The 17338-nt window shown below is 39.8% G+C and overlaps 3 protein-coding genes across 4 annotated transcripts in view; 1 reads left to right on the plus strand and 2 right to left on the minus strand.

The window, feature by feature from the left end:
- Positions 1-17338, minus strand: part of LOC134748240 (protein transport protein Sec23A) — a 324866-nt gene that overhangs the window by 74486 nt on the left and 233042 nt on the right. The window lies entirely within an intron of this gene.
- LOC134748188 (FERM domain-containing protein 8) lies at positions 57-10303 on the plus strand. Its single transcript, XM_063682900.1, has 11 exons — positions 57-333; positions 430-647; positions 962-1087; positions 2240-2479; positions 3518-3683; positions 4535-4696; positions 5151-5336; positions 6044-6173; positions 7259-7399; positions 7968-8085; positions 10069-10303. Exons 1-11 carry the CDS (start codon positions 203-205, stop codon positions 10251-10253), a joined length of 1803 nt encoding a protein of 600 aa, XP_063538970.1. The 5' UTR covers positions 57-202; the 3' UTR covers positions 10254-10303.
- The window catches only part of LOC134748238 (dynein regulatory complex subunit 7), a 200810-nt gene continuing 194690 nt past the window's right edge, over positions 11219-17338 (minus strand). For both annotated transcript variants that reach the window (XM_063682962.1, XM_063682963.1), the window contains exons 7-14: positions 16030-16177; positions 15425-15534; positions 14984-15131; positions 13111-13387; positions 12443-12664; positions 12019-12228; positions 11739-11830; positions 11219-11570 (exon numbers count right to left, since the gene is read on the minus strand). In XM_063682962.1, the coding sequence (XP_063539032.1) occupies positions 11414-11570; positions 11739-11830; positions 12019-12228; positions 12443-12664; positions 13111-13387; positions 14984-15131; positions 15425-15534; positions 16030-16177 (1364 nt within the window). In that variant the 3' untranslated portion in view covers positions 11219-11413. The remainder of the gene's footprint in view (positions 11571-11738; positions 11831-12018; positions 12229-12442; positions 12665-13110; positions 13388-14983; positions 15132-15424; positions 15535-16029; positions 16178-17338) is intronic.

Here is a 17338-nt window from a genome sequence, read left to right on the forward strand (position 1 = left end):
TAGGATTGATCAGATAAACGAACTGAGTGAAACAATTATTGCGCTGGTAACATTAGTTAAGGCGCGAATACCGATCGATAATTTCAATAACAAACGAATGTACCAAAGGAATATTAAATAAAACACAATATTGTTATATTTAGTTCATAGGACATACAATTACAATAATGCATTTGTAATAATAAAATAATATCAACCGTAAATGGAACATCAATCTGATATGGGGGCATATGGAGAGAATCCTAATGTTCAGAATTCGGGAAATTATATTACAATAATTCCCGTGGAGTATTCAAGAAGGGGATATCCGATGCAAGCGGAGTACCAATACAAGTAAGAGCATAACATTAAATGATAAAAAATAAATACCATTTTGTTTTACATGTTTTATAAGACACCGAAAATAAATCATTCTGCCATTTATTTCAGCGAATTCAGGTCACGAGAAGAATACTACAGCGTTCAGAGCCAGAAGTTACAAGCTGAAGTAAACGCACACCTATATTCTGTATCCCAGAGGCTTCCTCATTTATCATACAGTCCTTTAGGCCGCCATAATGAGTGGGACAAACATGATCCTCATAAGCCACTGCAACCTGATTCCAAAGAGAGTAACAGTTCGGACTCACTGGAGAAAAGTGTTATGGGTATGTTGGTAATAACCGTGAGCTAGTAATGGAACGAAGATCGATCTAAATGCTAAAGTTTGGCCTAGGACTGTCTCTTTTCGAACATAGACAGAGATAATCATACTGTATTTGTCTTACGCTAGTACTAGCACCCAAAAGAAAGGGATGAGTATAATTTTCCTGGTCCTTACTGATTGATGAGTTGTGTTTGCCAGACTATGATTGAAGTTAGTCAATGTGCTACCTATTACTTTGGAAGATATATATATAAACATTTTTGATGTTTCTTCAGTCGGAGTACTTTTTTACAAACTGATTTTAATTTTTTACAGGATCCAACTTAAGCAGCTGCTCTAATCAGACTGGATCAAGCAGTATAGCCGCGGGATCCTTCAGCACAACGGAGCCCATAACCAGTGGAGGCAGCTCATCTAGCGCAATCTCACCTCCACTTCCAGGTAAAAAAGCAGGTTGCTTCTTCCACAGAATATATACTACAGTACCGTACAGAAAGGACACTCCCTGCAAACCCGAAGTTTGACAGCGATTCAGGGTCGAATCATGCTGTCTCTCAATACTCAATATTTTATTGCAAATTCACAAAGTAATTGTACAGGTGGTAAACTTATAAGCTAGGTCTTTGTGAACCCTGTTGGGCACTGCAATATACTATAACTACAACTATAACTATAATTTACAATTCCAATGTATGGCACTATCCCTTTCGGCTATTTAGGGTTGTCAAAATTCAAGTCATTATCTTATCTGTGGTCGTGCAGGCAAAGGGACGTGAAGCTGTGCCAATGCCAACCCTAATAATTGTTCGGAGCAATGCTGAGCCGAACGGAGGCGGAGCCGAACGGAGGCGGAGCCGAGTTTGACCGAAAGGATGAGAGTCCCACCACTGCTTCTACATTAGTTCTGCTTGGCATATCTTATCAACTTTGTAAAATGCAAAATAACAATATAAATTCAAATTACACAAGTATTTTTTTTAAATATAAGAGCCCGTTCCCACTTGTCGTATGTCGGCCCCGGATTATAATGGGATCTCTCAGTGGCAGAACATTTTATATGCAGCTATTCACACTTGCCCGACACCGATATCCCCTGCCACTGGGACATCCGACTAAAATCCGGGGCCGACATCCGACTAGTGGGAACGGACTCTAAGTACGCGTACCCGACGCAAGATTATCTGTACTTACCAGCAGCTCCTGGCAGCGTTTTTGAAAGCCCAGACCGTGCAGGTATTATTTTAAACGTCAAACTTCTCTAAAATTATGACATTTAAATAACACTTGCACTGTGAGCTATCACAATCGCTACCAACTTAGCTTGGTCTAACTCTACCTAAATGTAAAAGTGCTCGTTACGTAAAGTATTCGTTATTTTTAAAAGGTCCAAAAGTTACTAAATCCAGTTTGCTTACTAAGTTTCTTTTTTTAAGTAGGTACCTATCTAATTTAACAGACCCAAGGTCAGCATGGCAGTAGCTCGATAATTCTCATAAAAAGAGAGAGATATGATCAGCAAAAACCAACCAATACCGGCTAAATCAAAAAATAGTAAATACTCAAAAAAACTATTAAACTTCTTGCTACCCACAGGTTCATCAGGCAGCACAACCTCCTCCTCCACCATATCCTCAAACCCCGTGACGTGCGTGTACCTCATGTCCCGCATCGCGATCATGGTGGAGATGAGTTCAGAGGAAGTGCCTTCCTGTGTCACTGCGTCGCGGTTCCTGAATGCTGTGCTGGCGACGGAAGAGCTGGGCATAACGCAAGCGAGTACTAGGAGTTTGGCGGCGAGTGTATTTGCACTGTGGATGTGCAGTCCGCTATTAGGTAATAATCTAAATACGAATAATATGAGTAATGGTTGTAGTGGATAAGTGCTTTTATGCATCGCGGCATCATCAGGTTTCAGAATGCGACGAAGAACTTGGGAATGACGGACTTCACTAAAGTAAGGACTTGTGCCGGTCTCTATGGCACGTGCGTCATAATTATATCCTCCTAAAGGGCCCTCCACACTCGTGCGCGAATCGCGACGCGAAGCCGCGTAGTCCGGAGCGAGCTTAAGGCCCAAGGTCCTACCTATAGTACTTCTTCAGTTCGATGAAATTTGAACCATATTCAATTGGAACAGATACATTTCGTTTCGCTACATTTTCGAACAAATAAAAATCAACTCTATTTCCTGCTTTATAGGTTCAATTTTCATTAGCAAATTTTGGGTTTTTCAGTAAATGATGCTGTGCGAGCGGGACAGCAGTATAATGTAAATGCGCGATAGAGATAGCTACAGGCGGGTCAATGTATTATAAGTATTCGTACTTAGCGTCCTTACTTTAGTTGTATACTTTGTCGTATTCGGATGTGCCGATGTGTACGTTGTCATTAGGTCAGGCATACCACAGGTCCACGCAGTTCAGAATAATAACTGTAGAGAGGGACCCCTTGTACGCTATAAGTACTCTTGATGGCGTCTAGAGGTCATCGTTACTTGTAGATGGTGATGACGATTTATAAGAAATCTCTGGCATGTGTCGCTAAGTGTGAACATGAAATAAACTTAGATATTGGTATAAACACCTGAACATGACTTCATTATTAAGGAGCTGCTTTTTAGGGTTCCGTACCCAAAGGGTAAAAACAGGACCCTATTACTAAGACTCCACTGTCTGTCTGTTTGTCACCAGGCTGTATCTCATGAACCGTGATAGCTAGACAGTTGAAATTTTCACAGATGATGTAATTCTGTTGCCGCTATAACAACAAATACTAAAAAAGTACGGAACCCTCGGTGGGCGAGTCCGACTCGCACTTGTCCGGTTTTTTTTGTTGTCTAAGTAGGTATACCTACTAAAATCTTATTTCCAGAAATCCAATTGAAGCCCCACCACTGTCCCTGGCGGTTATGGGCCAGCTGGCAGAAACTTCTGCAGCGATACGGACAAGGCTCCGAATCATGCCGCAGCAAAGACCAGCCTGTTCTCAGGCTCCAGCGAAATGTGTTCTTTCCTAAGCATTTGGAGGAAGGGATCAAGTGAGTTTTGTTGTTTTATGGACTTTCTAGTTCTTTGGAGTTCTAGTCTAACAAACTATGCTCTCTAGATGAGTCTTGCTTTTCCCGCATGATTTATCCAGGGAAGACGTAGTCGCTCCTGCTATCCCGGTAAACGTTTTTGATAGCTTGCGTTCACATTGTGGAGGAGCTACTTATGCGGTGGAATGAGATAGCTGTATGCGGCTCAACTCATCTTGAAAACTCATTCCAAGATTCATTGCATTCTGAGAAGACATATCGTTTGCGCCTATTATAATAATAAATCATTTATTTCAGATCGAGCTGATCCATAGTTTGTTAGTTACAGAGTATCTTAATAACTATGTTAGTGGCACAATACAAAAACAACAATAATTAAAATTTAACAATACAAATATAAAACTACATATATTACCTACACGATATAGGAAAAAAATTATTATTTGGCAGGGGCAAGCAAGGCAGACAACCTGCTCTACTTGGCCCTGCCAATCGCCACTTCCACCCAGTAGCGAGTGAGAGGAGAGTCGAGACGCTCAGCCAACGCCCTCAGAAGGCCGTTGCTGCTGCCCCGCAGACGACTTAGCAGTGATCCAACTCTTTTTCTCCTGACGGCGAAAAAGTCATCTGTACGCGCCTCAGCAAACATTCTGGATGCACTGCAATGTCTCGGCAGCCGCAACAACATTCTGAGGATGTTGTTGTATTGCACGCGAATTGCGTTGTAGGCTCTCTGTGTAAATTTCACCCACAGACTACACGTGTAGAACGTCTGACAGTACCTTATTATGCAATACCTACACCTTTTGTAAGTATTCTAGAAATTAAGTACGAAATTTCTTATTTTTCAGAGATTCCCGTATCCAAGAGTTGCTATACGAAGAAGCGCGTCATAACGTGGTAACAGGCCGGTATCCTCTCGAAAGCGCGCAGGCCGTCATGCTGGGAGGGTTGCAGGCGCGCATTCAGCTCGGGCCCTACGACCCGCATACACACACCGCGAACTTTTTCAGGTAATGGCCAGTATTCAGAAATAAAAAAACGTTAGTTACAGTGGTTTCTTGCTCGCATTTGCATACTGGTTTTGTTTCCAGGATCAATTGGTGAACTCGAGGAAGGGACATTTATTTGTCGTCGTAGTAAGATCACATTCATATGCACATTTCACAGATTTTTTGAACCAGAATCTTACCCAAAAATATGCCCTTGAATGCTGTAGAAATTAGTATCGACTGGACGAACGCGTAGATTTGTAATCCCAATCTCAATTTCAAAAAAGGCGTAAACTCGTACCAAATTCTTCAGAAGTGTATAGTAGATAGTGTATGTCATTAAAATTTCATAAAATCTGAGAAATTGTGCGTAGTGTGCAGACCTTCGAAAATGTTGTTCTACCACCTTACAAGATAATTATCAGTAATACAACTAAACCCTAGCATAAATTTATTTGCTATAATCTGTCTCCAGGGAACACCAAGACAAATATTTGCCTAAACACGCGCGCTCTGGGCGATGGGCGCAACTATTACCAGCTGGCCGTAAAGGCAGCCCCGAGGCCAAGCTCCTCGAGCAGGCTCAGAGGCCACCGGCGGCACCGCCGAGGAAACTGCGTCACAAATATTTGGCACATTGTCGGACTACGCCAACATACGGGTAAATGTTTACAATGATTGATCCGGACGATATGAAATAATTATGTCGTGTCGAGTTTTAATCTCCCAAATACAACTGGGTAGCCTAGCTTAGCCTAGCCTAGCCACGATGCCAATATCGTTTGCGCCGTAGCGTGCGAAACGCTAATGTCTCTGTCGCACTAATATGGAAGAGTGATAGAGAGAGGATATCGGATAATAAGAAGCTAGTTAACAATTTCCTAATACTGTAGAGCCCATACGAACCAGCAGCTTATTTTACATTAGTATCGAAAATGTATTAGTAACGTAGTTAGCAAACGTGGTCCCTAACTTTTGTTCGCTGGGAGTCCTAACTTGGGACCCTGAGACCTATTTAATTTGAGAGATTTATTTTACCCCGTTTTCAAATAAAATATCAACTACAATATATTACCCCATTACGGACAATACGGACCTGATGAACTAAGTGGTCCTTCGAACCATAGTATTTTCAATATCTCTAATATCTCTGATTCTAAGTTTCTAGAAAACTCCTAGCAGGGCTGGTAAGTGGTAACCCGTGGAGTTTATTACCACGCCTCCTTCTCCCTAAAGGAGAGGCCATATTTCAAGTCTGAATTATTTCGTTAAGTACATAATACAAAACCAATGAATGTATACACTGAAAGAATGTACCTAAGCATGTGTCAATTTAATAATTGGCTATTCTGATTCTGATTACCACAGGGCGGCGTTTTTCCAAGGGCAGATAGAGCAGCCGGTCCGCAGCCTCACGAGCTTACTCACACACGAAGACATTCCAGTCCTCGTGGCCGTCAACGCTAATGGCGTCTACGTTATCGATGACACGGAGAGTGTAAGTAAACAGATCTTCAAAGGTCATAAAACCAAAAACCATTTACCTTATGTAAGTGGATGATACAACTCGCAGTCATCATATAGTATAAAAGCGCGACTGCTAATGTCAGTTATGCGTTACGTAACTTGCAATTTTTACGCATGTAGGTACCTAAAGTAAACCACAAAATAAATGTGTCACTTAACTTCAAACTTGGGTAAATCCATTCAACCCTCAGCAAATATCTACCTTATTACGTTTTCTTAATATCAAAATCGCATAATCTGACAGATGGATTTAGGTACCCGAGTTTGAAGTTAAGCTACTCTAATCTCAAATAGAAGTTAGAAAAAGCTAAGTTGGCAGCGATTTTGATAGCACACACTGTGCAATCAAAATCGCTGCTGTGCTATGCTGTGTGTTTTAACGTACCTACCGTTTACGGGTAGAAGTTAACTTCTATGAACTTGTGACGTTTAAAATAACACTTGCAGTCTAATAGGCCAATTCGAGTTTTAGTAATTCGATCTGTTTCCGATATGATACTGATCTGTCAGTGTCCTGTGTCGTTTTTGGTTGAAATATCCCTTTTGTCACTGACAGATCAGTATCATATCGGAAACAGATCGAATAACTAAAAATCGCTGCTAACTTAGCTTGGTCTAACTCTATCAACAAAAATTGAGTGTAAAGGGTAAATAGGATGCAGCTGTCCAGTGTGCCTCTCAGAGTAGTATACAAGGAAAAAAACCGGCCAAGTGCGAGTCGGACTCGCGCACGAAGGGTTCCGTACCGTTACGCAAAAAACGGCAAAAAAATCACATTTGTTGTATGGGAGCCCCACTTAAATATTTATTCTATTATGTTTTTAGTATTTGTTGTTATAGCGGCAACAGAAATACATCATCTGTGAAAATTTCAACTGTCTAGCTATCACGGTTCATGAGATACAGCCTGGTGACAGACGGACAGACAGAGACAGCGGAGTCTTAGTAATAGGGTCCTGTTTTTACCCTTTGGGTACGGAACCTTATAAAACACTAACGACCAACTATTAACTATTTCTATTTATTTAACTATTTCATGTGTGGTGATATTGACAGACGGTGCTCCTAGGCCTTCTATTCGAGGAGCTGTCCTGGGATATCGGGCTGCCGTCGGACGACAACGAGGATTGCCTCCCGTGCCTTTTTCTGCAGTTCATGGTCGTGGAGAATGGGCTAAGGGTGTCTAAGATATTACAGGTATGAATCATAAAAAAAAAACATTTACTTGATATTAATTATTAACGAACAATAGGGAATATTACGCGAAACTACGTAGGGGGCGCCACTACCACAATCTGAGGGTCTATCGCGAAACAAGAAAATCGAAATTTTGTTATCTAACATCTCTGTCACTTGCATATTCGAGCGATAAAGAGGCAGATAGCGAAATTTCGGATTCGCTAGTAGGTAGGTCATCTGTAAACAAACCGCCTTGATGCATCAATGTCATATTTTATTATCTCTGAAAAATTGTCAAAAACTTGTTAGAGGTACAGTATATATAAGTTACTCTATGGTTTACTAAAAAGGCTAGTCCTGCACTCTGGTGGCAGAACATTGCAGTAATATCCCCTATTAATACGAAACGCAAAACGACGTTAAGTAATAGGATAGCAAATATCTTAGTTGGGTCAGTCATGTGCGCGTAGGATTGAAAAGTAGCGGGCTGTGTTGGTAACTAGTCTTCTAAGGTCCTTTTTTATATCCCGTTGGTGGCAAACAAGCATATCTACATCCATTCAATCTATTTCAATTTCAATTCCAGGTATTTTCGAAGCAGGCGATAATGATGGACACGTTAATAGAATACTTCGCTGCCGAGTACCGCAAACGCCTCGGCCAGGAGACACCCAGCGATCACGCCAACTTCGAATATCATTCTGGTAAATTCTTATCATACTTATTTTTAAACCCCTTTTCATAATTTGGAGCCAAGATAGTACGTGACAGGTATAGTTACCACACAAATGCATGTTTAGTCAATTTAAATCCTATGAAATCCAGTGACCCAAGAGTAACTATTGGCAGAGAGAAAAGAAAAAAATGATCGACCCATATGATTAAATTTAGTTTATGGATATAGAGACAGAGAAAATCCAGGACCATTCACCATCAAATTTAAGTGCTGATATCTCTTTTTGATATCACTGGCATGTGTATAGTCGTACTTACAAAGCCATAACTTTGTTTTATGACTATTAAATTAAAAATTTATAAAACGTATGCTGTATGCGAAAAAAATAAATTTTATACCAAAAATCATTTTGGAAAAGAACTGATATTCTATAAACTGCTGAATAGATTTCAATCAAACATAGCTAAGAACCACCGCATCGAATTCGGTTCATCCGTTGGAGATCTACGATGCCACAGACAGACATTGGTGTCAAACATATAACACCCCTTCAGGGTCACGGAATTGCACTATCGTAAGGATTTACTGAACCATCTATAATTAGATCTATGCATGTTTTTTTTTTAATTTTTGTAATCATAATTTATATCGTTTGAACACCGAAAAAAATAAAAATACTTTTGAAAACCTTCACATTATTTTATTAAAAAATATTTAAATCACTGATTTAAACTTTCACGATTTTTACTCATTATTAAATTTACATCCGACGCCGACGTTTCGAGGACGGCGTTGTCCCCGTGGTCTCGGAGAAGACTTCCCCCTTCCCCCCCCCCTTACCCCTTTCCCTTTTGCGATTAAGTCCCGTCGTTGAAAATAATAATAAATATTTAAATGTTGAAAAATTTTCAGCGGTTGAAACGCATAATTTATGGCGCGAAGAGCGTGATGACGTCACACGTTGGACGGTCCAAGTGGTCCAACTGACGTTTGCCACTAATGACACTAATGTGAACTAATCTGTCGAATGCGTGACGTCGCGTGATGTTTCGCGCGTTTCGGTCTCTAGAGTCACTAGCTTTTCGCGGGCAAATTTTTGTACTTTTTATTTATTAGTTTAAACAATTAAATGATAATTTAATAACGGAAATGCATTTGTAACTTGTCATAACGGTAACAAACATCCGAATAATAGTATTTTATACAATCGTGATATAATAGAGAGCTTTTCAGTCGAGTACCGTGTTTAAGCAACGAAGCTTGCTGAGTTGCTTAAGTTAAGGTACGAGATTGAAAAGCTTGATTATATCACTATTGTATACAATACTTTTTCTACGAGACAAAAAAATAATACTTTCAACTAGTAGAATCATAATATACTTAGGTAAACAAACCAAAAGTATACAGCTAAGATACGCGAGCTGCCGCGACCCGCGATACCTTCATACTCGGACGCGCACCGGCCGCGGCCGCCGCGGGCCCGGCGCCCCCGGCGGGTTGGTCAACGACACCTCCTCGTAACTCATGAGGCCCTGGTACCTGCTCCGCGCTAAATTCAATTTTAAGAAAGTTTTTTTTTCGATTTTGGCCACCGTAGCCTATGGAGACTAACAAGCAACGCTAAGCGGTTTTCGTAAGATATGGATGTTGCTATATGAAGGGTGTCACATGCGCGTTTATGACTTATGAAGCAATTGTTGGCCAACCAATCACAAAGCAGATGCGACGCAGCAGCGTGTTTAAGTAGGCTAATTTGCATTGAATCGAGTCTCCTTAAACAAGAAATATTTTACTAAAATGTATGAAGTTCTATTTTCAAAATTTTTATAATTGACTAAACCGTATCGATAAAATTCTTATGCTTAAGTCGGAAGTGCCATAGACTATCCAACGTTGAAAAGAGTAAGGTTGTAGTTGCATATGAAGTCGTAATACACAGATTATACTCGACGAGTAGAAAAAAAATATTTCGTTCAAATATAAACTTCATGCATGAGGCTAATTGTTCCAGACTCCGGCAGCATATCCCTCCCCCCACTCTCCCGGCCGGACTCGCCGCAGCGGCGCCTGGCCAACAAGCTGTCGCGCCTCGCGCTCGCCACGCACGACGGGCGCGGCAACCTGCTGGGCGGCGCCGGCGACTGGAACACCGGCTTCCACCACCCCATGCCCTCCTGGATACTGCCCAAGCACTAGTCTCACCTACAAACTTGAACAGTGGGTGGATCTACTTTTTTTGTTGTTATTTTGTCCCGTCAGCCAGGTGAAAACATACATAGCATAGTTTGATAAAAAAAATGTATGGAGATTACGTTCTACTACTTAATATTTATTTATTTTATTTATTTGGCTCACAAAACAAGTTACAGACATTTATATAAATTACATTAATGACTTACAGTTCAGATCTGGACCATAACTCTAAACATGTGTGCACAAAAGGAAAAGAACATAAAATATAACGCTAGAGGGAGGAGATGCTAAGTGGAGTAGTTGGCTCATTATGGACAGGGCTTATAACTGCCTTAAAAATGTATCGTTGAAAAAACCAGGGTTTTAAAAGTGACCCAGGGGACCATAAAACCATAGAAACGAGTGACAAGAAAAAGTTGATTCACCCAAGTAGTTTAGGAGACCGCGAAGGGTTATAGAATACTTTAGTTAAATTGACATAAAATTGTAATACTTGTAATATGAATCTCAATAAAAATTATTAAATTTTAACATTGTTTTATAATAATTAACGCAATAACAATATTTTACTATACCTAGAATAGCTGGAAAATTAGATCTAGACACAAAGTCGATATTTAACAATTATTATGGGTTTAAAAATCACATAAAATTAATAAATAGGTACGAGTAGCTAGAGAAAAGAATAACGATAATATGTGACTTTTCAACCAAAAGGTACCACATTGTCGCTAGTCGATAAGGTTGATTTGAAATAGCGCCTAATTGACAAACGACAATAAGTACCCTTTTGGTTGAGAATGGCACATATAATACTTGTTTGTTACAAGAGGGCAAAGTTTAACAACAACTCCCCCTCGTGCTCATATTGATTCCCGACAAACAAAAGGTTCCAAAATGAACCACGAGCGTTCTGATTAGGAAATAAAATAGAAGAAAAAAATTTGACCAAAAACTTTTGGCCTTTGGCCGACTTTTTTTTCGTGGCAAAAATTTTTTTCTTCTGCTTTTTCCTAATCAGAAGACGACACTAAATATGTCCTTAAACGGATCCCCACTATTTTTGTTACACCTGTATGTAGCAGCAACCAACTAAATCCAAGTAGTCAAGTTGTAAACTAGTGGACTACCACCTGGTTGGTTTGACTTGGCAGGTGGCAGGGCTACTTGATTCCGTGATGGTGTCTGATGCGGTTGAACTCCTTGAGCAGCGGATGCTTGTCCAGGTAATCCATGAGCGCCTTGTACCGCGGCGCGGAGTGATCCTGGTGACGGGTCAGCCGCACCTCTAGGGTATGTAGTTGGAACGCTAGCTCGGCGCTGGGGAAGAGAAATATATAAGTACTTAATGAGAATCATATTGCATAATCGAACTGACGTTTTAGTATAAAACCACACACAAAATAGACACATTTGATAACTTAGTATATGGGCAATCGAACTGAATGTAAAAATAAAGACGAGTACCCAAGATAAGGCGCAACTTACCTAGAAGCGAAATACTTGGCTTCTTTTTCTGGAGTAAGAATGTACTGATTCGCCAAGTACCACAATCTCTTGTCCTTGTATTCCGTGTTCATCTGCAAAGCAATATGTTTATCATGAATAAAATCTTCTCGAATGGGTAACCTACTCGTAAGTTTGTAATAAAGACATGTAGGTAGAGGTATCAGGTTCATGATAGAGGAGGCTAAAGTCATAGCTAGCTATATTCGCTACATTTTAATAGTAGCAAGCAACCGACAGAACAAAATGTAATGAAACCGACCGTTTCAAACCGCTCATGGACCAAAAGTTGTCGCTGCAGCTGCTTCGCTTTGAAGTCATTAATACACTGCTCCCTTATGAGCGTGGCTTCCTTAATGGTCAGTGGCGCTCCGCTGCCGTGCCCGGAGCCGAACATGCGAGCCAAGTATGGAGCTAGGGGGTCTATTTCGGCCTCCTTTTCGCGTTCTGACACTTCAGCTTTTCTAGCTTCCTGATGGGGTGGAAAAAAAATTGATAGTGAAATATCATCATAAGTGGAATAAAAATACGAAATCATAGACACTTAGTGTGGGTGTTTTCTCATTTGTCCCCGCCGGGCACAGACGGGAATAGGTGTTTTCATATATAAATCATTCCTATTTGTCCTCGTGCATGGCGGGGGCGTAGGGCGGGAACAAATGATCCCTAAAGCAATAAATCCATACTTGTTCCATCCATCCCTTCCTAGCGACATCGTTTCTCTCCGTGTCGAAGAGCGCCACCACCAGCTCTGGCTCTGTCAGCTCTTTGTGCCGCTGCTGCAGGTACGTGATGATGTCCGCCTCCCGGTCCCTGATGCCTTTGCGCGCCTTGTTCTCGTATTCCATATTCTCGCAGAGCGTCAGGTAAACGTTGAGGGTGCGGGGCGGTTTGGCGATAGGATCTGCCTGAGGAAAGAAAACAGAATATGTGAGTGATGAAAAAGAAAACGGATTTCAAGAACGCAGATTGTTAAAAATATATTAAACAGGCATGAAAAACACTCAATGGCATCAGCTACAAAAAAAACATAGGTATTGGGGTCTCATAAATACTAGAAGTTAGTGTAGCAACGTGCTAGGTACTTAACGTGATTAGAAATGTAACGCGGTAGTCGATGCGCGGTGAAATTGCAGCCCACCTTGGGTGCAACAGTCTGAAGATGGAATCTATGAACAATGCGGGTTTGAGGGTCTGCTTATCTGCTGCCTTGTGGCCCCATTTGAAATTAATAATTTGACATTGGTATTTCACGCCTATAAGCTGTGGGGCTCTTGTGCCCTCTACAGGGGAATCGGAATTAATAAGTTTACAATAGGCTTCCCATAGGCTATTTGAGCACATCAAAACTTACTATGTATCCTGATGTTTTCTCCGGATAGAACAAGATCTTGCCACCCGTCTCAGCCAGGTTGGACTTTAGGTATTTCCTGATATTATTCGTGACGAAGTTGTACGCGTAATGGTACAGGAGTTCGATTGTGTTTTCTGGGACCTGGAAGATCCTTCTCCAGATATCCTTTTCCGCTGGAACGCTGTAGTCGCGAGCATAATCGTCTGTGACCGTCTTTAGTTGACGCTTAGGTTCAGATTTGGTGCCTTCTGTGTATACTGTTCGACGAGATTCTAGACTGAAATATAATGTTAGAGAAAAAGGTGGACATGTTAGAAAAGTAAAAGGAAAACTCGGAGTTAACAGCACTGTTAACACACCTGCTTATAGTCTTTTTCTTATTTGTGTTTTATTTCTAATTTGAATTCAGAAGGCTTTTGATGGAATATATTATTGTTCCTATCTATATAATGATGACATAGATGATGATTTTTCTTGGACTTACAACGAATCACCTGAATACTGGCTGTTTATTAAGTTAAATTTTAAAGCCTGACCAGGAATATATAATCACGCGCCACGTTGCGGAATTTCACTGGAACTAATTTTTTCATACTATACTGAACTGTCACCCTATACATAAGAATAACAGCGCCCTCTTGACAATGATTATATATTTCTGGCCAGGCTTTACATTAGTCTGATAAATTTATAAAATAACCTCAGATGTTGATACTTTAGCCCAGTCTCATAATCTAGTATATCTGTCGCAGTACGATAGATAAAGCCGTTATATAGTTACAACCCTAGGGATATTATTATATGTCGTAACATAGTTATACGAAAGCGACTCATTACTCTTACTAGGAATATAACTATAATACGTCTTTAGTTTAGTGATATAGTTCTATTACTGGATTAAGTTTAGTGAAATAATTGTAGGTAGGAGTGCGGCGGTGCGGCGGAGGTTTCATTAAACCAAAGAGGATATAATAAGATAGAGCGGTACTGTCATAGTATATTTTGTAACCACTGTAAATTCACTGCCATCTATCGACATACTTTAAAACTAAAAATGAAGATTTATAAAAATAAGTTAAAATGTATTTAAATAGGGATAAATGATTTTTTTATTTGCATTAATTATTTTTATATGATTTTGACCCATGATCTGTCACTGATATGCGTTAAAATTATAAATAACAAACGAAACCGTCAACGCCTTCTATACGAGAGTAGGCCAAAACTAGTGGTGCCATCTGATCGAGAATTAAATTTTCGTGATTTTTCGAGGCACGTTTTTTCCTTAGACTGTATCAAAGATAGATATAACTCCGTAATAGATGGATACAGTCTAAGGAAAAAACGTGCCTCGAACAATCACCTACATACCTACCCACATAATAAATAAATATTAAGGGACATCTTACACAGATCAACCTAGCCCCAAACTAAGCAAAGGTTGTACTATGGGTGCTAAGCGACGATATACATACTTATATAGATAAATATATACTTATATACATAGAAAACACCCATGTATCAGGAACAAACTTTTTTTTTATACCACGACGGTGGCAAACAAGCATGCGGCCCGCCTGATGGTAAGCAGTCACCGTAGCCTATGGACGCCTGCAACACCAGAGATATTACATGCGCGTTGCCGACCCTTTAAAAACCTGTACACTCCTTTTTTGAAGAACCCCATACTGTAGCCCCTCGGGAATACCTCGGCAGGGAGCTCATTCAAAACTGTGCTCATCACACAAATAAATGCCCTTACCGGGATTCGAACCCAGGACCATCGGCTTCACAAGCAGGGTCACTACCCACTAGGCCAGACCGGTCGTCTGTACATTGTTTATCTATTAACGTCGAATAACCAAAAACTTACTAATCTTCTCTTTTAGTATAGTATTCGAAAAAGGTTAGGGGAGTGCAGTTGATTTTGGTGAGGTGGTCCAAGCGCGCATAGTAGTTGAACTCCATTGTGCGGCGGGCTTCTATTGAGGTCGGCGGGGCGTCGAACGAGTACTCGTGATCTAAATAAAGTTATAATGTGACAAGGTAAATTTCAAATTCAAGTGTTCTGTCCATCAGTCAATGTTTTACAGGAATGACACAATGTCCATACCTACCTACCTAACTGTACGTCAAGATCAGAGTGGTCAACGACTAACCTTTGAAAAAATGAGCTAAGGCAGAATATAAGTTATACCTATTTACGTAAGAAAATACAGCGAGTCGCGTGGATTTGAGAGTATTAGGTACATTGCGTTTAAACGTTTCCAAAATATGTATTCTATTCTTATTTTGGTTTGTAGAAAAAGCTTACAGATTAAATGTTCTCTTCTTCCGATGCCAAACTTTTCATATGTGATTTTTTTGACGTAGTCTATTTTAACGTACTCCATCAAGTCGGCTCGATGTTGAAACCACTCGTAGCTAAAACACAAATCATAATAGTTAAGTAAACTAAGTTTAATACAAAAGGTACCTACAGAAAAGGCAGATATCGACGAAAAAATTAAGAAAAAATTACCATAAAGGTAACAATTTTTAACATCTGCTAATCATTGGACTTTGATATTACTCGATACAGATAACAAGGTAGGTGTATTATACAGGGTGGCTAAAAATAAGTGCATTCCGTTGCCAGGGAGGTTTTGGGATTATACTGAGCAACTTTTGCTATGGGACCAACCACGAAATAGCGAAAATAAATTTTTACCCTCCCGCCAAATTTTATTTCACAATTTCGGGGTTGGGCCCATAGTAAAAGTTGCTCAGTATAATCCCAAAACCTCCCTGGCAATGGGAATGCACTTATTTTTTAGCCAATGTGCATAGAAATAGATGCAAAAATTTCATTGTAAAGACAAAAAAAAACAATACCTATAAATAGAATTAAAATTAATAGAAAAATTAAGTAATAATTACGTAATCAAAGACTTTGTCAAGGCGTAATCGTCATAGAGCATGATTCTCTTCACGACTCCATCGCGCTCGAAGTAGGGCGCAAACTTCTCCAGGAGCACCTTCTTGTAGTGAATCACTTTGTGGCTGCCCGGGAACCGCCGCTCGAATTCTGGTCATGAACATCAGTTAGTAGAACACAAACACACGTATGCTGCTCTAAGTTCAGTTAACATTTTACAGGGCAATTAAGCTACTATTACGAAATCACACAGATAAAATTGAGATTAACTTCGGTTGAACATAATCAAGGACGAAATAGAAAAAACTGTGAACGGGCATAAGGTTGGTGGTTATACAGTATGGAAAGAATGAATGGGCCCTGGAGGGAAAGTACCTCAAAACCTTAAGTAAAATCTTTGAAAGCAGTTTTGTTTCTTTTAAAAATAAAAGAATGTTTCCTTTAAGCAAAATGAGCTAACTTAAGGTTTTAAGGCACTTTCCCTCCAGGGCCCATTCGTTCTTTCCACACTGTATACGTAAGGTATTGCGCGTGAAGGTACTGAAGATGCATTCATTGACATCTTCAACATTGCGTGAGTAGGTACTATAATGCTAATAATTGTGTCCTGAGCAAGTACTAACCTGCATATGAAGAGAGGATCCTAATGAATCAGGTGTGTTAGGAGCATCTGAACATCCTGTATCCTAATATTGTCTTCGGTTACCGCGATAGTTACTCATAAAATAAAACTATGAAAACGGATTATATCGCGTATATTGAATTTATAATACATCCCGACGTTTCGAACTCTTTACAGCGTTCGTGGTCAACAGGTGACTGAGGAAAAATTACAAAGTGCAAAAATACCCACATACTAAAATAATGAACAATCATAGACTACAAACTTTAAGGCTGGTTGTACATGCAAAATCGGTTCATAAGGCTAGTTATACACTATAATTATTTTTCAAGTAAAGATATATATATATACGCGATAATTTCAATTTCAATTTATTTATTTCCTTTAAGTACAATTTTAATTTACATCATGTTGTTTATAAGAGCAGGAAACGATTCCTCCGTACTAGTAAAAACTGTATGACGGCAGGAAGCACCACCTCTCCCGGATCACATTTAATCTTATCTAGCAGTAGGTATACATGTATTTGCGCAGTACTAGATATATATACATATATATATATGTAATATTGTATAAAGATGACAAGAAAATGAAAAAAAAAAGAATAAAAAAAAGGCTGCAACAAGAAAAAAAAAAAACAAAGCAAATAGCATTGGAAATAAGTGTTTGTGTATGTGCGCGCGTGTGAG

The sequence above is a fragment of the Cydia strobilella genome, chromosome 16 (assembly GCF_947568885.1).
Source record: "Cydia strobilella chromosome 16, ilCydStro3.1, whole genome shotgun sequence".
Lineage (NCBI taxonomy): Eukaryota > Metazoa > Arthropoda > Insecta > Lepidoptera > Tortricidae > Cydia > Cydia strobilella.